Source organism: Rhinichthys klamathensis, unplaced genomic scaffold, assembly GCF_029890125.1.
Source record: "Rhinichthys klamathensis goyatoka isolate OS25496 unplaced genomic scaffold, OSU_Roscu_1.1 h1tg000228l_1, whole genome shotgun sequence".
Classification (NCBI taxonomy): domain Eukaryota; kingdom Metazoa; phylum Chordata; class Actinopteri; order Cypriniformes; family Leuciscidae; genus Rhinichthys; species Rhinichthys klamathensis.
Genome location: NW_026606752.1, coordinates 2,627,642 through 2,655,079, shown reverse-complemented (window position 1 = coordinate 2,655,079; position 27,438 = coordinate 2,627,642). Strand labels below are relative to the sequence as shown.

The following is a 27,438-nucleotide window of genomic DNA, read 5'->3' as shown; positions in this document are numbered from 1 at the left end:
TCAGGCAGTGACTTCTGAGGCAGCGCAACGGTTTAATGATCCACAGAAAAATAGTGAGAACTAAGCTAAAACGAAGCTAAAATGTATTTACTGACATTTTAATAGTAATTTCTCGCTAGAAATTACATCAGAAGTGTAAAACATTGGTCAAAAACGTACATTGTGAAGCTAACATTGCCTTGATGCCTTCCTACCTTGGAAAGCGTCCTCCTAATGCAGTATTTTTGAAGCTTTTGGACTCTTACTTAAAATAAAAACCAATTTTTTTTTTGCTTATTCCTATGGTTTAAATGGATCGTCGAAGTTCAGCAGCAAAGACAGAAAAGGTTAATAAAGTGCGATGTAATACATAAAGTATATTTGTGTAATTTAACATTTAATTTTTGCAGGTTTGTGTAATATTCCGAGTTTGCATTTCACTGTTTTTATTCATTTTGAGGAATCCTGAATCAGTTTCTGTGTAGGTGAGATGAGTAAATCCCTGCTCACATTTATTCTAAAACTACAATAACATTCTCTGCACTTAATCCTGATTTCTCTCAACATGGAGACAAATGAAAAAGTTATTTGAAAAAGTAATTTATAAGTAATTCACTACTTCACTAGTTACTTGGGAAAAAAAGTAATCTGATTACGTAGCTCGTGTTACCTCCCATGTGGCGGGAGTATCTGAGAAGCTCAGAAGCGTCAACGTTTGGTCCATTCTTTTTATGTAGTCCAGTGATTTCTAATGAAAAGTTTGTTTGAACATTTTATTACCTGGATGTTTTAGGGAAGTCATGAATGTACATTTAAATTAGGTCTCCAGTAAGTATATCTTGTTATACCTGCACTGTGAAGTGTCCTGTTGCCACGCATATCAGAATTTTTGCCTTTGACTGTGAATAATTGCTGACATCACTGTTGCAAGTTTGCTTATCTCATCTCCCTTATGTAAACCGACTTCACCTGTCTGTGAAATAGGAAGACGGTGCATCTGTTTGTTGCTTGTATATGGCCATAATTGGACACCACATCAAAGCTTCGTCTCAACCTTGTCTTTTAAGCATGGGGAATTTTGACAAGCACCAATACATCATTTAAGGCCAAGGAAAGTGTGCTGAGACCGTAGATGTAGTATGCGTGAGACAGAGTAGGCAGTCGTGCATGTGAAGCTGCTTTATTTGTGGTGTCAGCGTGCTGTTAGATCAGGGAGACTAATAGCTGACAGTGATTGTGAGTGTGTGCTGTGTTTATTAGTGAGTGGGATGTGACATGAACAGCCTGCAGGGCCACTAGGAGAGGAAGGTGTGTGTATTTCAGGTGTCTACATGGTGTGATGGAAGACGAGGTAAAAATAGGAAACGGGGCCTTCGCCTAGCAAGTGTTGTGTGCACTTCGGAATTAAATGGAGAATGCTTTTTAAATCCGGTGTGCATGATGGACGTTTGAATTTAAGGAATTCAAATTAAAATGAGTGATGCGCGATATATCGGCCACCATATTGGTATCGGACGATATATGTTGATATTTACTGTTATCGGGCCGATAAGTAATGGATTATTTCCTTCATCTGAGACACTTCTGATGCGCATTGTTCGCTATGATGGTTTTGAATTGCATTAAATACGATTGGAATCTCTTCAAAAAGGAAAATACCGTTAAGTGCAACATGCGCAGCGCAAAATAGGCTACATAAAATTATAATGAGAACATTATAATTGCGTGCTTGGGACATGGCTTTTAATGGTGAGACTTTTGTTTTTGTAATCAGGCTCTTAAAATTATAAAAAAATTTGGATTTAGATTTATCGACCAATATATCGGTCAGTGGCTTTCAAACATAAAGAATTATCGGTTGTCGGTATTGGCCAAAATTTTTATATCAGTGCATCCCTAATTAAAATGTAATGAAATTTGAAGAAATGCTGTAGTGTAGTCTTGCATGTAAACCTCATCATACACACCACAGATGGGACCTTTCCAGAAACAAATACTAATCGGTGTTTGAAATTCCACAAAATAAAATGTATTTAATTAATTTAGGCTATTTATCATGTTATATAATTAAAATACATATAAGCATGTCACTAGAATATGTTAAAAAATATATATTTTAATTCAAATTATATGTATATATAAAATAAATATATTTATTTCATATAATAAATATAGATACAGTATATTTAAAATGAATGACACTAAAATTATATTTTATTATTTATATGATATGCTATTTTAATTGTAGATTAGTCTTGGACTGAGAGTAAGAATATTTTTAATTTGTAAAATTATGTAAATATATAATTAGAATATATAAATTAACTTTTAATTAGAATATATACATATATATATATATATATATATATATATCATTTAAATTATAATTTTTTATTATATATACTATTTTAGATTATGGATTCATTTTGATTTGTAACATAAAAATATAATTTGAATATCTAAATAAACTATTTAATTAAACATAAATATAATAAATCAACTATATGTATAAGATAAATGAATAAAAGTGTTTGTATTACATAATTTTTTATTAAAATATGTCTATAATAATATATTGAATATATAGATATATTATACACTAAGTTTTGACTTGTAATCTAACTCTGAATTGTAAATAAAATGCAAACCTTGTGGGGTTTTTTTATTTTAAATTGCAATTCAACTTCCACTTCAACTTCCAATTTAACTAATGGATTGAAAGGGCCTTAATTCTTATATTCTGAATTTTGCTGTGAAATGGAGCCCTGCAGATCTGGTTAATGCACAGATAGTTTTGGCCCCTGTAAAATCAGGCTAGATCAAATCTTGGCTTGAAATAGAGGACGTGGGCTCACAGTGGGGGAGGACAGACATGGCGAAGCTGTATCTCTGTGAGGTGAAGGCACATTCGGGCGTATTGTTCGCTAAACTAGGCCTCCTTCATGTCTGACTGACAGCAAAGTCATCATGGAGACGACAGCGCCACTGGTTTGACCCAGAGCTGCAACACGCATCAAACACACAGTCCCTGACGTGGCAATATGACAAAATCATGTTGGGTCACACAAGTTACAGACAGACACACAAAGGAGCAGGACAGTTAGAAAACCGCAGACACTGTAACAGAACAGAGCAGAGAGGCATGATCATGGACACCATGACGGGAGCGCAGCATTACGGCCACTGCATGTAAGTACACGCTTTATGACAAAGAAGATGTTTTAGGTGCGAAAGTTCAAGGTTCGTTTGAAATGTGTAGGAAAAAGGAGAACGCATGAGGACAATGTTGAATATGGATGAGGAGTACGAGTATGGAATGCAAGAACATCTAATTCGTTATGATATTTTACATATATACATATTTATAAGGTAAAGTTATATAACCTATGCAATACCGTACATGCTATGAGTGAGTCTCTAAGTTGACTTTGATTTCTTCCGGATTGATAAAAATAGACTTGGATGGGCAAAGTGAGCCACAATCTGAGCAGACGTCTCTACAATGAGGCATTGACGCCTGGGGATTGTCACGTTTTACGGAGACTTGTGTTTTTCAGATAAAGAGTAAACACAGCTTTTAGCCAAACAATGTCTTTACAAATGTTGGAGAATGAGGCTAACAGGGCAATTTGTGTGTTTGAGTAGCGGATCTTTGTGGAAGTAGGACACGTCCTGCCTCCAGCTGGACTTCATGACATTTGCACATAACTATAGTGTGTGTATATATATTTAATCGTCTTGTTTGCATGTAACGTGCGTGTGTTTGTACTGTATGTGGCTCATGGTTGACTCTTAAAAGTAAAGCTTAGAATAGGGGTTTTCATAACAATGCCATAGCAGAACCATTTTGGGTTCCCCAAAGAACCCATAATGGAATGTTTCCAAAGATGTTGAAGGTTCTTCATGGAACCATCGATGCCAATAAAGAACCTATTTTAAGAGGAACGTAAAATTAAACTTTGGTCCGGCAGTCTGTAATTTCAAATGGTTAAAAGTGCAACGGTCGATTACATGATGCTTTTTTTAAAATCTGGAATCTATTCATTCATTCAAAAAAGCATTAAAATGCAATTCATACACACAATGACTTGATTGAGCTTGTTTTTCAAAATAAATTGTGATAATTTTGGGGGGAATCAGGGCCAACAATGTGCAGATCTCCATTATGGTGTCAATAAGCCTCTTAAAATATCAGATAATTTGGTAAAATGTCATGCAGTTTGACTCACCAAAAACATAAAGATATCTATGAATTAATAATGGTTTCCATATCATTACATTGAACTATGGACCCTTTTCACCGTCTGTGATGATCCGTTTACACAAATATTGACACTGTAAATCAAGCTAATTTTTAAATCATAATACATTTATAATACTATACTTTGACATATATTATATTGGCATTACATTTTCAAATTAAACAACAAATAGCCCGCCTTGTAGGATAACAGAGGCTATTTACACTAACTCTGCCCACCAGTGTCTGATTGAGCCAGACAAAATTAGAAAAGAAACCTGTCTGATAACAGAACCAGTGGTGTGGAGAGGACTGTAAGTCGGTTGGCATTGACTTTTCGACGTGACCGACCCAGGTTAGTATCCGGCTTTTTCGATTTTAAAACAAATTTTAAACAAAAAAGTGCCTAATAGGTATTTAATAGTGGGAATAAAGTGTTAGACGGGTAGATTTATGAGTATAGATAACACCTAACAACTATTTACACAGTGCAAATACTGTAGCATCTAACTATAATTTATACTGCTATTTCACTTAGTGCAAATAACCTCTACCTTTAAGGGTTTGTTTACCCAAAAATGAAAATTATCGCCATTTACTCAACCTCAAGCCATAGGTGTATATGACTTTCTTCTTTCAAGCCAAACACAATCTGAGTTAATTAAAAAAATATCCTGGCTCTTCCAAGCTTTATAATGGCAGTGAATAGTAACTGAGATTTTGAAGCCCCAAAAAGCGCATCCATTCATCATAAAAGTAATCCATACGGCTCCAGGGTGTTAATAAAAGGCCTTCTGAGGCGAAGCAGTGCGTTTTTGTATGAAAAATATCCATATTTATAACTTTATAAGCTATAATCACTGGCTTCAACGGCCGAAAGCGACTCTAGTTTCGGCGGAAGAGTGACCCCTGACCTCTGAGCAAATTGGATATCTTTCTCTTCGGACCAACAATCTCTCAATATTTTTTTCCTCTTTTGGAAAGTCATAAATGCAATCATGGATTTTGTCTTGGAAATCATGGAAATACACAAATGATATTTGTTGTCTCCATTCATGAAGTTTACCCAACTATGATGACTTCTGATTCTGAGAACCCTGGAAATATGAAAGGGTCAATTCTTGAAATAAAATTGCATAAAAGTTTTTCAAACCCATGCGTAACCACCATAAATCTGAAGAGTACATTGGCACGGTTGAAACTAGATTTTTAAAGATTTTTTTTCTTTATCACGGGCACTCTTACTTGTCATTGACCCACAAATCTTTCCACACACTCGCTCTTGCTGAATAGAAACCCAATTGATTGATCACCAGATTAAGTTCTGGTGTTGTACGAGAGGATGTGGTATTTATCTGTTGAGCTCTCACTTTGTCTGTGTCCGTCTAATAGTTTTCAGTTTCTTGCTGACTTCGAGAAAGCTCACCATTCTAAATCATATAAGCCAAAGCCGGTCTCCACTGGACCGAGCGACCATAAAAGAACGGGGTTTGGCTGGGCTGATCCTTGACCATCAACGTTAACTACTATAATGATTTCCAATTATAGAGTTCTGTTGTGGATCTAATGCAGTAAATTAGGTATGCTGTTAGATTAGGTTTTTGCTAGCGTCGTGTTTTTGTAACTCCGCATGCAAGTTGAAAGCTTTCAAAGTATAACTTAATATTCAATGCCTGTGAGGCAACTGCAGTTGAGATACAGTATTACACAACGTAATCAAATATGTAACCGTCTTCTCATGTGCATTTTGCAGATGCTTTGATCCAAGCGGTCTGCGTTCAGTAACATTTAATGCTACGTTTCACTTCAGGCCCCTTTTTGAGGCATTAAAAGCACTGTAAGCAATGTGAAACAGCTTTGTTGAAAGAGAAAGATTTAGCTCATTTATAGGCTAATGGCTGAAGTAGCCACCATCTTACGAACTCTCACATGCACTTTGCCGATACTCTGATCAAAGGTCTGCTCTCGGTTATGATTTCATGCTACATTTCCCAAGGCTCTTTTTGAGGTTTTAAAAGAAAGACTTTGTCTAACAAACCCTCGTGTCTACTGTGCAGATGTTTTGATCTGCGTACGGTTGGTTAAGAAGCATCTCATGCTACATTTCACTTAAAGCCTCTTTCTGAGGTATTAAACCCAGCATCAGCAAAATAAAATAAAATTGCTAAAAGTTTGTTTAAAGAGAAAATTTAGCTTGTTTATTATGTTAATAGCTAAAGTAGTAGCCATCTAGCAAACCTGCATACAGGTATTTTAGTATATTTGTATACTATTATAGTAATTATTAATATTTTGATTTCTATATCTGATCTTTAATATTTTCTTTTTTCATTTTAAATTTAAGTTTTAGAACTTTTGTGTGCTTAATCATTTTTATTAATTACTTTATATATATATTTCTATAATTTAACTATTATTTTTATTTTAGTTTTAGGTTTTATCATTTTAGTTCAACTTATTTTATTTCAGTTACTTGTCAAGACAATTTCTCATTATCGGAAACTCCCTATCCCTATTGTGACCTCCCTATCTTGAAGAAGAAGAAATGTTATGGGCGGGACTTGATTTTGTCCATCAAGGATTGATTGGATTGTTGTGGTTTGCTATTGGTCGATCTCAAATGAGTGACAGGTTGTCCCGCCCTCATGGCAGTAAAGTTAACACATCATCAGAGAAGAGAAGTTATGTCACTGCAAGAGGGAGGGAAATTATTTTGATTAAAGATTATAAGGGCACATGAATTAAAAATATAATGATGTGCACGGATAAATTATTTATAAAAAATACTGCAATATTCAATAAAAAAACAAGAATTGTCCATTTTGACTTTATGGTGACTTTAACATTTTAACAATATTGTTCAATTTGATTTTTTTTTTCAGACAATTGTGTTTAAATAGTTGAGTTAACATGGGATTTTATGTAGTTTGCAGTTACTCATATTTCTTAGTATTCGTGACTCAAAGGTCCTGTAAATTGTTAACGTTTTTGAAATGTAATGCCGGGTTCAGACCACAAGATATCCGCCTGATTTTGGCACGATCCATTTGACGTAGGGTTTCGTGGTGATTTGTAAACGACAATAGGCACCGAGACGCAAGAATCGATCATTTTGTCATAGTGGACATTGACCAATAGGAGCGGAGAAGCTCTTCCGTACACAGCTTTCAAACATGGCGAAACGAAAGAGAGGCGAAGGTATTGGTGCTGTTACGTGGAATTATGCAATGAAGGAAAGGTTCGTGGAGCTATGGCAACAATACTCTATTGTTGATGAACAATACGTATTTATGATGTTTCCTCGAGGGAAATACCACAACAGAGTTAAAAAAAAAGACAAATGCTGGCGAACAATCTCGGAGGCGCTTCAGCAACATGGTTGAGTACATTACTACTGGCTAAAAATGAACAATTAATTAATTAAAAAAACTAAATTTTAGTTTTTAGACAGCCCATACTGTCCTCTTCGTGCTTTATTTCTTCTTTTTTGGCCTTTTCTGATGCCAACAGCCGGTGTAAAACACCGCTTTGGTAGCCATTGTTTGTTTACCTGTTGTCAGTCGCTAGTTCCGCCAAGAATTTAGGGGTCAAAATCGCATAATCTGACACTGTGACTATTGTAACAGACAAAAATATTGTGTACTTTGAACCTGGCATAATCTACTGGCTAAAGTAGTAAACGTCTGTGTTTAAACAACTTTAAGTGAATACGTTTATGTGCAGTCAGTAAGGAACATTTCATGTTACATTAGCATTATTTTGGTCGGAAAAGACATATAGCTTGTTTTGTCGTGTAACCAGTAAACTTGTTATGCAATATAATTAAACATGTAACCATTTTCTCTCACATGTAGCCTACTTTGCTGATGCTAAATCAAATTGCTAAACTTTTGGTTACAAATATAATGCTAGGCTTTTCCATGGTGTAAAAAATAAGCAAAATATGTTTGTTTAATGTGCGAGATTTTTCTTGTTTAGTGGTCTAACCATTGAATATCTTAACTGGTGGTGGAAAATACCATTAAACGTGAGCTTTTAGTGTCTTCTTTTTTTCTCTCTCAGAACTGCTCGTACATCCCAGCCGTGGTGAATTCAGTCATTATTGGTTAAAAATAACCAGCCTGAAATCCTTGTCTGTCAGGTTAGCAAAGAAAAGAAGAGGAGAGAGGGGAAGAATAAAGCGTCTGGGTTGCGCTACAGCCGACGGATGACTCACCTCACAGCACACAGGGAAAAAGCACTGCGACAGCGCTGATGTGCAACTTGAAGTGTGTGTTTAAAGAGGAAAAAATAGTGTGTGTGTGTTAGTTTCATGCAGAAGTGTTGTTGTTTGAATATGTTACTGTTGTTAGCACTGTTTGAGTTGAATGTGTTTGGCTGTGTATGTGTCGGGATGGACGATTCATGCGCTTGCATGTGCATATGTTGGAACCTCCCTCTCTTGTGTCTCTAAGTCTGTCCTCTCTCCTGGTGCAGTGAGCTCATGTGTGAAGGACCGCCTTTTTTTTCTTTTTTACTTCATTTCTCCTCTTTGCTCGCTTGTGAAAAGTCATAAATCATGCCGCCCCAGCTGGAGAGGGTTCTTGCAGCTCGGGTCCAACTCTCCCTCCTTGGGGAACGAGCTTTGAATCATATAACCCGTTCCTGGACCCACATTTTTTCAGTTTGTGGAAGACCAAAGAAGGAGGGCACTCCTAACTTGTCCTATTTCACGGACACACTCTCCACATCATGCTGGTGTAGTTTACCACCACACTGGGCTTGGGGAAGAAAGGTCCTTGACCAACTTAGATTGCTGGGTGTCCTGAAATAGATCTGTGAATGTTTGAATTTGTGTCCTATATAGAGGGAATGAGACGGTGTCCCGTACAAACGTCTGTTGAGAGAAGGGATGGGTTATATATTGAATGTTGCATGTTGCATTTTGCTGGTCATATACAATTAAAGGCAGGGTAGGTGATTTGTTCCAGAATTTATTTATTTTTATTCTTGTTGAAAGTCTCTTCATGATAGCAATCACGATAGAAAAACTTCATGATAGTTAAATGGTCTAAATGTATTTATATGTATATACTGTATGTATATATATATCAGTGTTGTGCCTGAATGGGTTCATTGAACGATAGTACATGAACTCGTTCATATTTTGGGCGAACGTGAACTGAACGTACTGTATTACTGCCTGATGAACGTTACTGTGAACTCGTTCATTCTGGTGTCTGTGAACGCACGCTCTCTCAGTTTAACTTTGTTCAATAGGGTGCCAGATTTCTATAGAGCCTTCCAGGCGAAAACCCGGCTAAAACACACCGTAAACAGGCCTTAATATGTAGCGAAAAAAACACCCAATCTGGCAACACCAGCCACCAGTGTCGCACCGCGGCCGCCGCATGCGTCATCAAGACAAAAAGCAGCATGTAGTCGACAAAGCATCAAGGATGCGTCGTATGATCATTTAAACGAGTTTTATGACAAGGTCGGTGAGGATGGGAAAAATCTTACATTTCTGTGCAAACTTTGCCCACCGATAAAATAATTGCTGTCTGTGGTTGTATATGGGCTGTGGCAAAAATTAAAAAATAGCTCGGAGCAACATATGGAAAAAAAGAACTATGAACTTAGTTCAAAATTGTGAAGTTTGAACTATGAACTGAACTAGTTAATTTTAAAATTTGTGAACTGAACTTTAAACTAGTTCATTTAGAAAGTGAACACTGTAACACTGATATTTACACTCACCTAAAGGATTATTAGGAACACCATACTAATACTGTGTTTGACCCCCTTTCGCCTTCAGAACTGCCTTAATTCTACGTGGCATTGATTCAACAAGGTGCTGAAAGCATTCTTTAGAAATGTTGGCCCATATTGATAGGATAGCATCTTGCAGTTGATGGAGATTTGTGGGATGCACATCCAGGGCACGAAGCTCCCGTTCCACCACATCCCAAAGATGCTCTATTGGGTTGAGATCTGGTGACTGTGGGGGCCATTTTAGTACAGTGAACTCATTGTCATGTTCAAGAAACCAATTTGAAATGATTCGAGCTTTTCGACATGGTGGCCATAAAGGGATGGACATGGTCAGAAACAATGCTCAGGTAGGCCGTGGCATTTAAACGATGCCCAATTGGCACTAAGGGGCCTAAAGTGTGTCAAGAAAACATCCCCCACACCATTACACCACCACCACCAGCCTGCACAGTGGTGACAAGGCATGATGGATCCATGTTCTCATTCTGTTTACGCCAAATTCTGACTCTACCATCTGAATGTCTCAACAGAAATCGAGACTCATCAGACCAGGCAACATTTTTCCTGTCCTCAACTGTCAAATTTTGGTGAGCTCTTGCAAATTGTAGCCTCTTTTTCCTATTTGTAGTGGAGATGAGTGGTACCCGGTGGGGTCTTCTGCTGTTGTGGCCCATCCGCCTCAAGGTTGTGCGTGTTGTGGCTTCACAAATGCTTTGCTGCATACCTCGGTTGTAACGAGTGGTTATTTCAGTCAAAGTTGCTCTTCTATCAGCTTGAATCAGTCGGCCCATTCTCCTCTGACCTCTAGCATCAACAAGGCATTTTCGCCCACAGGACTGCCGCATACTGGATGTTTTTCCCTTTTCACACCATTCTTTGTAAACCCTAGAAATGGTTGTGCGTGAAAATCCCAGTAACTGAGCAGTAGGGCTGGGGTAAACGATTGTTAATTAAACGATTAGTCTGTCGATTATTTTATCGATTAGTCGACTAATCTAACGACTAATTGAACGATTCTTTTTTGTAACATGGAAATTGCAGGAGTGCACATTCAATGCACAACAATTTTGATCTGGTTCTTACAGAGTATCTACACTGTAAAATGTTTGGTAGGCTACTCAAATGAGCCCTATCACACTTGGATGTGGTGCTCATTTTAATGTTTTCAGTGCTCATAAAAAACATCCGGACTGATTTTTCGGTTTTGTTGACGGGGGTGGGGTTTACATGCGCTTCATAAGGCACACACGCACATTTGCACACACACGCGCAAGGTCTCTCGCTCTCTCCCTCGCTGCGCGCGCTACACGGTTTGGAGCTCGCGAGCTCTAGATTCCGGGAGATTTTAACTAATTTGCGGTCATCAGGGAGCCGCTATCACTATGCGGGAGACTTGGGATGTCAACTCCATTTGACAAAGAGCGCAAATAACGACACCTTTACGTTTGGGACTAAATTTGAAGTATTCCCATACCTTCGATGATTTAGTGCGAGCTGGGTTTTTTTAGGATTTTTTTTGTTGTGAATTCTGTGAAGAGGTTGCTGTTTCGTCCTCGATTCTGCAATGTTTCGGTCTACCACGTGTGTGTGGCGAGCTGTACCGCCGGGAACGGTGCAAAAAAATAAATACATAAATAAATAAAGAAGCGTCGCCAAAAAAATATGACGTCGACGAATTTTTGACGTCGAAGCGTCAACGTCATCGACGCGCCGCTACAGGCCTACTGAGCAGATTGTGAAATACTCAGACCGGCCCGTCTGGCACCAACAACCATGCCACGCTCAAAATTGCTTAAATCACTTTCCCATTCTTTCCCATTTTGACATTTAGTTTGGAGTTCAGGAGATTGTCTTGACCAGGACCACACCCCTAAATGCATCGAAGCAACTGCCATGTGATTGGTTGATTAGATAATTGCATTAATGTGAAATTGAACAGGTGTTCCTAATAATCCTTTAGGGTTAGTGTGTATATATATCATCTGTGCATAGGCGTAGAACCATAACATTTTTGTCCAATCATTGCAACTATACGATGTCGTACCTGCCTGTCAACAAATGTATTTCATACCCCCACGCACTTGCTTGCACAGACATCACGTCATCAGCGCGTGAATCTTTTTTGGCATAAAGGGTTCTTTAAAATTGAGTTAAGAACCCTAGGGTTCTATATACAACCCCATTGAACCTTTAACAATAACAACACAGAGGAACGATATTGTTGTAATCACTTTCAGAACAATTTTGTCCAGCTGATTAACATTAAGTGGAAGGTGTGTGTGTGCGTGGGTGTTCTTGTATGGTTTATGAGTTTATGTGTATAATGACATGGCTATTACAACATAAACATGATTTCTTTCATGAACCAAATGGCTTAAAAAACATACTAAACTGTGTTTTTATTTTAAAATGCAAAGATTTTAAAAGGGCACAGTATAATAGTGTACAGTATACAACCCATTACGCCTATGGAGAGAGAAACCATTACCCCCATTACACCATTACGCCTAATGAGTGTGTGTGCGTGCACGTGAAATTATAGTGCCGCAGTAAAAAGTGTCCCATGCTCAAGAAGCATTAGGCCGCCAGACTGCAGAAACTGTTTTGCATGTCCTTTTAGCCATCAATATCACCAATGCAGAAATTTTACACATCATGTCATTCTGTTCTGCAGAATAATAGTAAATCAGTCGCACTAACACGAACGCCTTGTTTGTGATCCTTCCTGTGCGCTCCGCTGATATATACACCATATATCATTTCATATATGTAATTTCTGGAACTCGAATATGTTTTAAAACAAAGCTTTAAAGGTTTCAAGTATGAATTCCTGTACAAATCATTTGAGATTACAGAAATGTTCACACGCCAACAAGCTGTCAACATCTCTTTTAGGAGTTTCAGTCACTACAGAGCACAGAGTTGTATGAAAACATAGTATGCCGTCTATTTATTCTTTGTCTTCTTTCAGATGTCATTGTTTGAATGCAAGCCCATTTTCTGCATGTCACGGATAATTGGTCTCCTTTGATAATTGGAGATGAAGCACCGGTGCACGATTCAGTGGGTTGACAGCGCTAGTGACGTCACCAACATAATTACAATCTACCTGCACAAGATTCAGCACCAACTCTTTGTGTTCTATCCAGCCCATTGTCCTGCACATATCCAGCACAATCACACAATGATGTTACATCAAAAAAGGTTTGCTTAAGAACTGGGTGATCTAACTTATGCAGAACGCTATCTTGATACTGGCAGTGTAAGCATCATTGCAGCCATGTCCAAGAATAGAACCTGGGTAAATGAAAACGGGAATCACTGCAAATTAGCTCTCAGTCTGTCTGAAAAGTAAATTATTCCCCAAACAGAATTTGGCCAAATTCAATTTAACATCCCACATTGAAATCAAATGAAGCAAGCTATATTCTCTCTGGTTAATTTTGAGCTACAGTATGAGTGGATGTTGCATTGGTGTTTGTTGCAGTGTCACGGCTGCTCTCCGGTTATTACATGAACATGCATTTTTTGATTCGGTAACATTTTATTTTACAGTCCTGTTCCATTGGACATACGATGTACTTATTATAGTTATTATAATAACTGTGTAATAACTAGGTACTAACACTGAACCTACCCTTAAAACGAACCTTAAGCCATGTTGTTGCCTTATATTACCCAGTACTTTCTTAGGCAAGAATACTGTAAATACAGATTCCTTTGCATTTGCCTTATTAATGATGAACATATTTATCTGACAAATGATTTCATTAACTCCATTTAGACATTGCATTGTCATGAATGAGGCACTGCAGCGTTGCATCATGATACTGTACCTAAAGCAAAATAAGTTAATAAAAATAAAAATAAAAACACAATTAAATACTTACAACACAACTAAACCAATAATAATAATATATTCTAATAATAAATCAAAAATATTTATTTGTCATATTCCGAGCCTGAATTCTTGGACAGGTTGTAAGTATTTTTCGTAACAGAAAACCATTAAATGCAAGGATTTAAAAAGGTTCAGAAATATTCATACATTTCTCTAAATAAAAAGTTCAAAAAAAAAATTGGTTGAGCTGTTTTTGTAAAATTGCCTTTACAAGAATTGAATTGTATATAAATGTCATCTTAATGTATCTACTACAATATCTCATACAATAATGAACTATATTATTTGGTAGAATAATTATTTATTGAGATTATTAACCCTTAAATGCATGAATGTTTCGCCAATCATTCATTATTACATATTTGGGTCTTTAGCGACCCAGATCTATATCTAACACGGATGGATCTCCACCTGTCGCTGTGATATAAAACTCTCTTGATATTAGAGAAACAATTACAGAAGAATAAAATAAAGCATATTTTGTTACCTTTTGGAGCTTGGAAGGGTTCAGTTTGAGCAGATGTTTTACACCATCATCACTTTCCTCGTCAGAGCTCATTTCCCAGTACATTCAACATCTGGCTCATATTCGCCATCTCAAACATACTCAACATATTCTCAAAACTATATTGTTCAACATCTTCAAAATCAATATTTTGACCGCTGGCAGCTTCTTCACCAGATCAAGTGACAGTGACTCTAATATTTGATTGCGTTCGGTACTTTAAATCTGAAACTGAGCTATTTCAAGGTTTGCTGATGATACTTCCTATTCTTTTGTTTTCTGCCTGCAGTAACTATGAGTGAAACTTCACTTCATCATTGTGTATCAGACATATAACAATAAATGTGAATTGCACTTATTCAGTCATCAAAGATTCAATTATTGTTGTGCAGAAAAAACACATACACTGTTACACACCTCGGGTCATTAGCGACCCTATACAATTGTACAAAAAAAGAAATGGGAAAAAGGCATTATTTTAACATGTTTTTCTTGTTAAATAATTTGTTAAATTGGAATACCAAGAAGGTTGTTGTCTAACTATACACAATGAAAGAGGAGGAGGGTAGTGAATGACGTCCCGGGTCACTTAACACCTGAGGTATGCGTTTAAGGTCAAATTACTTTTGAATTGATTTTTTTTGTTAAATTTGTGCTGATATTTTCAACTATTTTGTATTTTTACAATAAAGAACTATATTATTTGGTGGAATAATTATTTATTTAGATTATTTTCAATAACAATTCAAATTGCTTTTGAACATTGAACGTTTCACGGGGCTTATGGCCATTCCGCTTCACATTGTGCCAGCAACACAGTGAGGCAAGGCCTTTGCTTTATTAAACCCTCTGTTAGACCACTATAAGAGAGCATTTCATTTCAGTCATAGTGGGATGGTCTATTTAAGCACCTTGACACAGTTTTGTGAAGGTCATTGTGCACATATTATGATATATATATTTATATAGGGCACATATGCTAATAATTTTTGCAATACATATAAATAATAGGGATGTAAAAACTATTTAAAGGGTGGTAGACACACATCAATATATGCTTTCTAAATAATGGTTGCTTAAAAGTTGCTTAATACATTTTACTCTACCTCGTTTACTTCCATTTACTTTCATTTTAAAGTGAAATATTCCCTAAACCATTTCATATAGCCATGAAGAAATGTGTTTTCTGGTGATTTTTGGTGAATAACAACTTAAATTTTACACACACAAAAATAGACATATGGGCTACCTTTATGGTGATTTTGCAATGTTTTTGTCCCCATTCTTTGCTATCGTATGGAAAAGAGTGACTAGCACATAATTCAAAACCTCTCCTTCGCAGAAAAACGAAAGCCTTACGTTTATTTGTAAAACAACACGAAGGTGAGTAAATGGCTATATTTCCTTCCAAAGTTGCGAATTTAACTTATGCACAACATTGGAAAATCGCATAAAACATTTGCGAATAAAGCACTGAAACAGAAAAAAACGCATGGTTTGGTGTTTAGGAACGCAGAGACCGTTCTGGAAGGCACTTATTGGAAAATCTGCATGTTTCATTGATGTTTTCCATCAAGAATTAAAGTCTCTTCTTTTTCAAAAATTATATTTTAAGAATGTTCGGACCTCGTCGTCCATCCAAACATACCTCTCGCTCTCTGCCATTTTTTGGGATTACATGATCTGTTGAGGTAAAGTAAAAAGAAAATTGTACATCGAGTGATTTATTCTGGAAATGTGTTCCACTGTAAACCCGAATAAGTTGGCAAAACTCAAAAAACATTATATAACACTTAATTTTAGCATTTACTTTCCCTTTCGAGTGTCATGGAAAAGCATGCTGGGAAATAGAAATCCCAGTCCAGTTTCAGTTAAATTTAAGTTTGTCTAAATGAAAAGAAACAAGTTCATACAACTCAAAACAATGAAACAATGCAGATTAGTTCAAATGTGTCAGTTTTGTGAACTCAAAAAGAAAAATAAAGCTCTAAATACCGGTACTCATAAAAGTTCATTTGATTGAACTAATTTATTTAATTTAAGTTCGCCCTACTCAAACCAATCAATTGTTTTGAGCGTCAGGGTTTATTTTAAGTGTATGTATATCAAGTGTCATTTTTGTGCATGTATTCTTATTGGGAAATAAAATGTATCTGCCTCAGCTGAGCACATAAGTACAGTGGGACATGTTCAGTTCACTGTTTTGTCGTGGCCATGATATGTAACTCCGGGGAACGACATAACATGTCGTGGCCATGCATTAACTCGTGGGAACGTGATAATATGTTGTGGCCACATGATCATTTAGTTAAGGGAACGACATCCTTTTCTTGTGGTCGCGTAAACAAAACTGTGAGACCATAGCAACCTGGGATTATCAGAAATGGATATTATTAATAATTTTTTTAATTTGGAACAAAACGATCTTGTGGCCATGGCATATTATCACGTTCCCAAGAGTTACCATGTCATGGCCACGACAAAACTAAAGCCACACAGAGCGTTGATCCCAGAAAATTGCCATGCTAAAGTGCCTTCTAACACATCCCGGGATTGATCACGGAATGGGGCCAAGAAACATTTACTGGGATCAGTCCCGGAACGCGCCTTGTGTGAACAAAAGGCATGGACCAATGTCATAAGTGGTATGTCGTGATGACGCTGAAAAGGTACGGGATGCGCTAGATTATGAGCGAATCAGAAAAAAAATGCACAAGTGTGATTTCTCAAGAGATAAATCGAAGGTCGTGAGCAAATTTAAGACGCTGCTGAGGCTGAACCAAAATCAAACAATCCCTGGAGACATTATCAGTGTATATTTGCGGAATCTCTGTGTGAAAGGGGCTTAAGTGGACATTTTCCTGGTCACCGTACATATGTTTTTAATAATACATTTTTAAAATTGATGTCCTGTGATTTATTTATTTATTTATTTATTTTATTTTCAAACCCCTTCACCAGAAATCCCGCCCTGCAGTAAATTTCATTGGTTAAGCTTACAGCGACGGTAGGGTTAGGGATCAGTGTTTGGTGTAGGCAATCAGTACTGTGATTGACACGACCAATAAAATCTTTAGAATCAGCTGCAGGGCGGAGTTTCCCCTGAAGTGGTCTGGGAGGGGATCACGCAATTGATGCGCTTCTTGGTATTTCCATCTAGCGTTTTTGTGCGATATTCTAAAATGTGCATAAAAATATGTGAATGGAAACATAGCTAATGATGACAAGATTTACATTTTTGGGTGAGCTGTCCCTTTAAGTCACCCCCTCCAAACTCCACACACACACACACACACACACACACACCTACACAGACTCCCCTAGCTAGCTACCTCACGCACGGACGCGTGGACGCTGCAGCGCGCGCGAGAGAGAGAGACAGACAGACAGAAGAGAGAAAGAGAGAGAGAGAGAGTGAGCGAGCCCGCGTTCTAAGCAAAGTGGCAGCACGCGCGAGTGGCGGGAAAAGAATGCCCATCTCGTGACTAATAACGAATGGATTGGCGCGCTTTCCGTTCTTAGAGGTAATACGAGCAGACTGTCATTGTAGTGATGGGTGGCAGCGGCGTGCTCCCTCGCGGGGAGTGTTTTCCCTGTCAGTGCTGCTACTGCTGCTGGAAATGGCGCTGTGATGTTCAACAAGGAAGACGCAGTTGAAGCCGATGCCAGGGAGTAGGAGGAGAAGGAGGAGAGAATAAAACTGTTATTATTAGTAGTACCTGCGCTTCTGGTGCGGATTTTTGTGTTTCAAAAAAGCGGTGAACAGTACCATGGTGAATTACCAGAAATACATTACTGTAATGCAGCTGGCTCTAGGGGTGACTGCCATCAACAGAGAGCGTAGCCTGCCTCCCAGAAAACATATGTGGTGAGTATATGTATGGATGTGTGAGGGGGCTATTCGGCATTGCAGCTTGCTGGGAAGAAATACTGTCGTGTCCATTTACTTTGTAACCATGTAAATGTTACATTTGGATATTTAAATCTTGTTGACCGACCACATGCAGGCTACGTGAGCAAAGTTTGAACCAAGGCTTGTGTGTTCATAAAGCTTTTTTGTGTAGTCAACATACTGTAATCCTTTTCACTAGTGTGTCATTTCATTCATTACTCACTCTACTACAAACCCAAGCATGTTACATCATTCATATGTGTATGTCTACTATGTGCACTTTCAAATTAAATAAAAAGTTAAGGCATGGACGTGTGTTTCTTTGCACTGATTTATTTGTGTGTGTGTTTTCTGTCATCTCACTGTGTGTTCTTGTTAAGTTCCTCATTCATTTCCATTCATAATGGTCACTCGTGTGCCTCCTCCAGCACTTCTTATTGTGCTTCTGTAATGACTACAGGATTACACTTTGAGTTGAATAGACGACACAGCCGTTAATTAACTTGTGTTGGTAGCTATCTCCATTTTCATGTGAGATAAGCGTGAATGTCACCTCTCTAGACCCACGTCAGGTCAGTAGGTTTTCTATTTTTACAAGGTCAATATACAAAAAAACAACATACACCGATGCTCGTATCCTCTTCATAGGTTTTCAATAAGATCCTGACCTTCTTGATTATTGATGGGAGATTTTCTTTAATCTCAAACCTCTTTCAATGTACATCTTTGGGCCACGATGATTTTATTTTTCCGTGTCAGAGCTGGATATAATCACATTTCATTCTCATAATTACCATATTCCACAGTGTCATCTCTTTTTGACATCACATCATCATACTCCTTTTTACTACTTTGCAGTCTTGAAATAATCAGGAAATTGGAGTGTTGTTGTGGAGAGGCTCACAATAGATCGAATTTTAAGTTGAGAAATGTTGATTTGTCATTAGGACAGGGTTTTTCAGTGTGTTCTCTGAGCTCGGCATATAGCAGATTTACTCGGCTGCTTAATAAAGATTCTTTATTGGCATTTATGGTTCCATGATGAACTTTTAACATCCAGGGAAGCTTTCCATTGCACATAAGCCTCTTTATAGTGGAAAAGGTTCTTTAGATTATTCAACACAGAAGTTCACACTAAAAAAGAGGTTCTTTTAAGAACTGTTTACTGAAAGATTATTCAAGGAACCAAAAATGTTTTTTTTTCTATGGCATCACTGCAAAAACCCAGTTTTGGAAGCTTTATTTTGAAGCATCTATGAGGTTAATGGGGCAAAAAGATTCTCTGAGGCACACACCAAAAAAATCAAAGTGAATATAGAGTGAATGTGATAGAAAATGTTCTAATGCTAATGTAAAGTAAAACATGCTATTAGCAAAACAAACATTAGCTCTTTGTTGTAATTGCATTGAAAAAAAAAAAGTATCGAATGTTATCCTTAGTGCTTTTAGTAAAGTTCTGTTTGCAGATGGTCGCCCGGTAATGATTCAACAGCCGTAGGCATTTTGTGCCCCTCGGGGTCAGTAAAGGTTGCTAATTTGAGTGTTGCATGCTGGGTAATTCATTTGTAACTAATTAGGAGCACGTTGAGAGTACCCAGATTTTCCATCTTGTTTTCATTGTCATTAAGAGTACCCCTGGCTCTTGTAGCAGCCTGCTCTCTCCGTTAGGTTTATTTTGTAAGATTTTCCCCTTAAATTGAGGTCAGCTTGTTTTGCTTCATGTCAGCATACCGCAATAGTTGACGCTTAAAGGAGAAGCGAAGCTATTACGAGGAGCCACGTGTGCTACATCAGAGCAACAAATCAACCATGCAAGTGAATGTAATTTACTGTCGAGATTAGGTACTTAACACAACAAGCTCCATATAACTATAAAACTGGCCCAATCCACATAAATCCAGAATGATGATGAGGCACCTAAACCCTGAGCGATGTCCCTACGATGTTTGGATGTTTGGTACTCAGCTTGTTTGAGTTACGGTTAATTATTCATGGATTTTAAAACATGACATCGCTCCAGTTTACAGGAACGTTCTCACCTCACAGCTGTTGTGGGATTTGCGTCACATGTAAACAAAGTGGCATTACAGTAAATTAAACAAACTGATATACAATATTTAACTCTAGATCATTTCCAGGTCACATTTCACCCCATATCAAGAAAGCAAAAAAAAAAAAAAAAACTACACTAACATTTACATTTATGCATTTAGAAGATGCTTTTATCTAAAGCGACTTGCAAAAGAGGAACAAAAATTCATTAAGGAGCCAAGAATATTTGCATTTCAATGGTTATTCTCATTACAAAAATGAGCATTTTAAGGATTTCAAAAATATTTCAATTGGTCACAAGGCAGTTGGCCATTTTGTTTTCAATGGCAAAAATGGTAATTGGTCATTTTTGTTTTCAGCATTATGGTAATTAAAATGGTTTAGTTTGCATTTCGGTAATGAGAAGAAGGAATCATAATGCATTGCAAGCATTTTAATGGTGCTGAAAATAGGCTTAATTTCCATTTTTGTGAGATAAGTGTGAATGTCTTCAAATCCTTGTTTGTTTGTTTTTTGGTGTAAAATGTGACCCAGACATTTTATTAACAGCTTGACAGTGATTAGTTGCTGGGAGAATTGTGGATATCACATTTTGCTTACTATAAAGGATTCTCATTAAAGGGTTAGTTCACCCAAAAATGGAAATTCTGTCAGTATTTACTCACCCTCATGTTGTTCCAACCCCGTAAGACCTTCGTTCATCTTCGGAACACGAATTAAGATATTTTTGATGAAATCTGAGAGCTGGATCACTCCTCCATACTAGTCCATAGGCTTCTTCAGGGATTGAACTTGCCGGCCTCGAAAAGTTATTAAAGACATCGTTAAAATAGTCCAAGTGACTACAGTGGCTCAATCTTAAGTTTATCAAGCGACGAGAATACTTTTTGTGCGCAAAACCCCCCAAAAATAACGACTTTATTTCAACTATTCATTTCCTTCTCTGTGGGCCTCGAGTCAGTTCACTAGTGTAATAGCGTAAGCTTCTGTTGTTGTACGTCACACGCATCACGCACATGACCAGCGTCGGCCAATAGTGAGCCTACGTGTGACGTAGCTCTACGGAATCACACTTGATAAACTTAAGATTGAGCCACTGTAGTCACTTGGACTATTTTAACGATGTCTTTAATAACTTTTCGAGGCCGGCAAGTTCAATCCCTGAAGAAGCCTATGGACTAGTATGGAGGAGTGATCCAGCTCTCAGATTTCATCAAAAATATCTTAATTCGTGTTCCGTAGATGAACGAAGGTCTTACGGGGTTGGAACAACATGAGGGTGAGTAAATACTGACAGAATTTTCATTTTTGGGTGAACTAACCCTTTAATGTTAAACAGTATCTTTTACCTTGCTACTTAAATACTGTAATACAACATGCTTTTCTTTTTTTTTTAGATAAATCTGACATTTAAGGCATTTAAATAGCAAATAATTGTTTTATGGTTTTGTGTTATTTCCAGCATTACAGTAATGAATTACATTAAAGGTATAGCGGAGGATTTTCTTTTTCCGGGTGGATCATCAAGACTATTGGTCCTCCTAGTTGTCAATCATTCTGGTGATGTGTTTACGTAAGGCCATCGTACGTGCTCTTCCCTAGGTAGTTTTCGCTTTCTGCGCATGCGCACTTTCAGGTGTATATGTGTGGTGAGCTACGGTTTCAGCCATTCATTGAAGCTCGCCGTTCTCACCGGGTTTTTTCAAAATGTCTAAGGGTCGCAAGAGAAAAAGTGTCTACGAATTGTTTATTGGCCTGTAGCATGCTAAAGTTAGCTATAGAAATGCTTGTCATAAATAGATTTTCACTTACCGGTGGTGAGTCTGAGCAGAGCCCGTCTACGGCTAATGTCCTATTAGACATTCTCTGGTCTGACATAGTGGAAACGACGTGCACGAGGTGAACTAGGCTCGTGCATGCTCTCTCGTGCACACGTTTAATAGGCGTTCCCTCTCGGGAGCAAATAGAGTGTTGCGCATGTGCATTTTTTAAAAAAATTGGAGAGGGCGGGTCTTCTCTAAAATTCGGAAAGATCCTCCGCTATACCTTTAAGATAACGAGAAAACGCAGGGCTTAAATACCAAAGCATACTAATCAACAAATGAACAAAAGGTGCAAATCATAAATCACATCAATTAAAAACCATAGAAACTAACTCAAACCCAGGAAACAGAACTAAAACCCACCCAAAACAGACATAAAACATTGGCTGTGTTTGAAATCCCCCCCTATACACTAATCACTATTCCCTACATTTGTCCACTGTATAGTCCACTTGAAGGAGTGAATAAAAACATAGCCAACTAGCAGCAATGACAATATTTATACTAAACTCTGTCATGGAAACTAATTAAGGTAAACAATTTAGAAATCAATTAAAAATGAATACCTGTATGATATTACCCACATTGGACCAGCGGTTTGGAAAATGGATGGATGGATGATTCAGCTGCAGGCGCCATCTACTGGCGGGATACGGGAATTCATTCGGCACAACCCTCACAGTGCATTATGGGTATTCTCTGCCGTTGAGTCTACATCAGTTGTACACTCGTTATTGTGGTGCATTTTGGGGTTTGAATGAGTGCACTAGATAACGTCCGTATGTCCCCTCAAATGGTGCCCAATTTAAGGGTAAAGGGAATTCCTTTCTTTTGATTTTGGGGTGGAATGTTTCTTAGATATGTTCTTGACAGTCATTAATTGAAAAATTTTGGATATCACATTTTGCATACTTAGTATGAAAGAGCATTCACAATACTAGAGACTTTTCTCTGAATTCTTACCAGAGAATGCTTGAGAATTTCTGGTCTTTGAGAGTTGCTACATTCGATTTGTTTCTAGGTGAGCCTCCCTTCCTGTGGTTAAAAATCTGTCCACTTTCACCCAGAAGACATCAGGATCAATCCAGGAAAAGAGGTAAAAGGAGAAACATATAGCAGAAATTAGTTATCATGAGGCAAGTGAAGATTGCTTTAAAGGACCCTTGTGGATGATAATGGACAGGCAACATGCTTCGGGTTTTTGCTGTAGGCTATAGGATATCAAACGATTGCCTCAAATATGAAACATGGCTGCGTAAATATTTAGTAACTTGATCAGTTGACTCTGTGGGACGTGACTGTAATACACAACGCCTCATTTATCTTTAATCAAAGAAAATGTCAGATGCCTCAACAACCATGAAGACAAACTCTCTGTCAGGGCTCTTCATTTCTGGCCACCCGTAGTGTTCATTACCAGAGATTTAAAGGAAATGATATTTCTAAACCCTCAGTATCGCCCGTGATGAGCGGAAAAAAGGGAAGTTCAAAGAAGAGTCTTGGAAACACAGCAGATGGTCTACTTCCCCCGCAGTCGTACAAACTATTCCAGAGCTTAGCTTTAACCTGGCGTAATGAAATAGGCGACAGTTGCCCACCCCGAGGCTTCTTTACACGTGCTTTTTAGCATTTACACACTCTTTTAAACGTGAGCCAAGTGCGTGTTTGACTGACGGAAGCCACAGAGTTCAGAAGAGGCATCTCCATCACGTTTCATGCTAATCTCTGGCTTTCCTCGCACAATTTTCGCCCCTCCTCTCTAATAGACAAGAAAAGCACTGATTGAGACTCTGTAAGTACCTCTCCTCCATCAAGCCAAATAAACGTCTTCGCCTTCCACTTTTATCTCCATACAGAGTGATTATTTACTTCATTAATGGTTGACGGTTGTAAACCAAGACCCTGCTAGCCCTGTCTAGTAGCCTCGGCAGGACACACACAACTGTATTTGTTCCTGGCTCTCGCTTTGGTGCCCTTGGGCTATGTGCTGGCTGAAGAGAAAATCATATTAACGTTTATGATAATGACAGCAAAGATAATTTTGATGTTAGTCGTAGTGGTCAGCATTGCCTTTTTGTGTCTAAACTGTTCTACTGACTTGGGGCCCAATGTTAACGTAGATATTGACTTGCTGATCAAGCAGTATCCTTTGCTTCTATGTCTAATAGCTTTGAGGCACATGCAAGAGGTCGGTGGACACACAAACTAGCCAAGTTGATTATAGACTTTTTTTGAAGGCTTTTGTTTTGTGGCTGTCATAGATTACCTGGACACTCAGTTCTTAATAGCTGCACATGAAAGCTTAGGCATTGACCTAAGTAGGTACCAACTCAACTGTCACAGAATCAAACGTACAGGATTGTGGGATATCATAGGCAGCGAAGGACACATCTATGCTGCTTTCAAAAATCGATCAGAAGACGGCAACATCATTTTTCATCTTTCGGATGCAGCTTTTGGTGTCCCATCATAAATGCATAATGCTAATCACTTTCAATCGAAATTGTCATTTAAAAAAAATGCACTTTGGTCTGAAACTTTGAAAGTACGTAAAACAAGTGCTTCTAGTAATGCTTGTTTTCTTAGTGTTGCCTCAAGCTAGCATGAATTGTTTTCTTCTAATCTACACCCGTTTTTTTTTTTTTTCTACACCCATGAACGCTTATAGCGCAAGGGCGTCAAACTCAGTTCCTGTTGGGCCACTATCCTGCAGAGTTGAACTCCAACCCTAATCAAGCAGTTAATCAACCAGCTAATCAAGCTTGTCGGTATTACTAGAAACTTCCAACCAGGTGTTTTGGAGCTAGTTGGAGCTATGCTCTTGCAGGACAGTGGCCCCCCTGGAACTGAGTTTGACACGAGCCCTGTGTATATTTCATTTTCCGTATTCCGCTCCGTCTCGCGGACAGTTGAGTCTTTCAAGGTATACTCCTTGGCCGCGAGCATAGAAAGACGTGTTCGGCGTGTTTTCAAGCTCTCAAATCACTTGCACATGCTATGTTGTACGTGCACCATACCGCAGACCCTCCTGATGACAAAAATTTACGTCACACGGACCATTGCGGAACACAGATGACCGAAGTATACTTCTGGATTTAGAGTATGCCTTCATCCGAACACATAGCTATACTCCATTTGATAGTGTGCATGAACGCAGGCGCTCAACATGTGCACTAGAAAGTTTCAAGCTTGTCCAGTATTTGCACTAATTCTCTCTCTTACTCGTTTAAACTCGAATGGCGTTTATCTCCCTTCGTACAAGCGCTCATCATCACGGGCATCTATAGTTGCTGTGTCTCCAGTAGTTTGGTGGCGTTGTTCTTTCTTTTTCGGCTGTGAAACAATGGCCTGGGCCAGTGTTGCCACGTTGTGGACAGACTAATTAGCACAAAAAAGCAAGGTGAATGTGAGCGCTTAGCGTACAAAGTATACGCGGTTAGAAATGTACGTACTGCGCATGTACAGTACGCGCAGTACATAATATACGCCAATTGCACTATATGCCAATTGCACTATAAGCATACCCTAGCACAGGACTATTCAATTGGCGGCCCGCGGGCCAAGTGCGGCCCGCCAACCATCTCCATCCGGCCCGAGGGCACCCTAACCTCCCTCCTCCTCTTTTCTGTTGGTGTGGCTAAATTTGTTTAGATATGCACGTGGCCGCAGTGGCGCCTGCAGCTGGACGGCTACGTACTGTGTGTGTACCATGAGCGCTCCGACTGACCTGAGAGAAACGTTTTCAGTCCGAATATTTCAGCAGTTATTATGTGTGTCCCGTATTTCTGTCGACTGAACCAGCGATATTAATCATTCGTTGGTTCGATTATTTCCTTTCCATGAATTGGCCAAACGCGCTTGCATAACGGTCTGAAACGATTCGGATTCGTTCGGACCGCTCTGTCACTCAATCATCTGAAGCGGTTTCTCGGTCAGTAACAACAAATAGAGAACAAATAGCGCCTGTTTCAGTTGTTTCACTAGTTTACTTTGAACTAGGCAGCACGGCCCAGTGGAACGGTGTGGTGCCGAATTCTGACCCCCGCCAAATTATTACCCCCCTAGTATGGTAGGTTTAGGATTAGTTGTGGGGGAGGGGTTAGGATTAGGGGTGGGGTTAGGATTAGGCAATCAGGTACTGATTTCAACGAGGGGGGTAATAATTTGGCAGGGAGTCGAACTTCGGCACAACAACGGAACGCAAGCTTAAAGGAGTTGCGTTTACTCCCGGTCCCGGACACTATTATTAAACAGCGTTGAGACATCCAGTGAGAAGCGTTTCAATCTGACACTCCTCTCTGTTACAAACCACAAATCACTCAATGATTTTAACTAGTTTTAAATCGGATGAAACAGCCTTGACATTCCCAACACGACTGATGAGGTAAATAGCAGAAACATGAACGAAGTTAGAAGACTATAAATCCCCTAATCACCACCCTTACAAACATTTACCATGAATGTAGTAATTTACTGGCTAGTAATTTACCATATTGGGCAAAAATGTGGAATATTTATATTGAATACTATGTTATAGTCATTTATATTGCATTAGATTTATTAGGGGAGTAGAGGAATATACAATATAGTTGTTACCTGTTTAGGCATTTTGTATACAGTGGTAGTGAGTGAGCCATGCATGGTTTTACCTATGGTTACGAAGTCTCACTGTCAGAATATTTTAATTTAAGCCTATAATAATTATTAATAAAATAATTCTTACCAATAGCTATGATCTTGTATAATTCATATATTTGTACATAGCTGTAAATAAGTTATTTATTATGGTCTTATAAATCTGCATACTGTTGGGTACCACATTTCCAAGTAAATACAATACTTTTTTGTTTACTTCAGCTTACTTATTGATACTGTTATGTTTTAATAAATAAGCTAAACCCACCGGCCCACCTCAACTTTTCGATTTAATAATCCGGCCCTCGAATGAAGCTAATTGAATAGCCCTGCCCTAGCATATATGCATAAAAAAAGTATACTTTGAATTATATTACGTCACAGCTCAGAAGAGTCACTAGTGTATCTCTGTGAAAGTTTTTCTGGTGTCAATCAGCCAATTAGCACTGTCAAAATGTCAATTGCTTGTGGCTTAAGAATGATTAGCATTTACAGATCATTAGATTAACAGGAAAATATGTGCAAAAATGGCAGAATAAGAATCACATTTGCAATGGATGGAAGTACTAACAGTGTGAACGTGATTTCATTAAGTGCAACATGTTCCTGGATCAACATCTTTGTTGATCCTGGAACAACATTCCAATCAACCAATCA

At 38.2% G+C, this 27,438-nt stretch overlaps 2 protein-coding genes across 17 annotated transcripts in view; one reads left to right on the top strand and one right to left on the bottom strand.

The window, feature by feature from the left end:
* The window catches only part of tjp1b (tight junction protein 1b), a 134,257-nt gene that overhangs the window by 5,723 nt on the left and 101,096 nt on the right, over positions 1-27,438 (top strand). Inside the window, exon 1 of one of the 16 annotated variants that reach the window (XM_056265003.1) lies at positions 17,777-18,247. The exons of 13 other annotated variants lie outside the window; for them this stretch is intronic. In XM_056265003.1, coding sequence (XP_056120978.1) covers positions 18,150-18,247 — 98 coding nt within the window. In that variant the 5' untranslated portion in view covers positions 17,777-18,149. Of the gene's footprint in view, positions 1-17,776; positions 18,248-23,224; positions 23,243-27,438 lie in introns of those variants that run through there. 2 more of the 16 variants (XM_056265008.1, XM_056265006.1) reach the window with 2 other exon arrangements.
* scamp5a (secretory carrier membrane protein 5a) overlaps positions 1-27,438 on the bottom strand; it is a 210,555-nt gene that overhangs the window by 110,784 nt on the left and 72,333 nt on the right. The window lies entirely within an intron of this gene.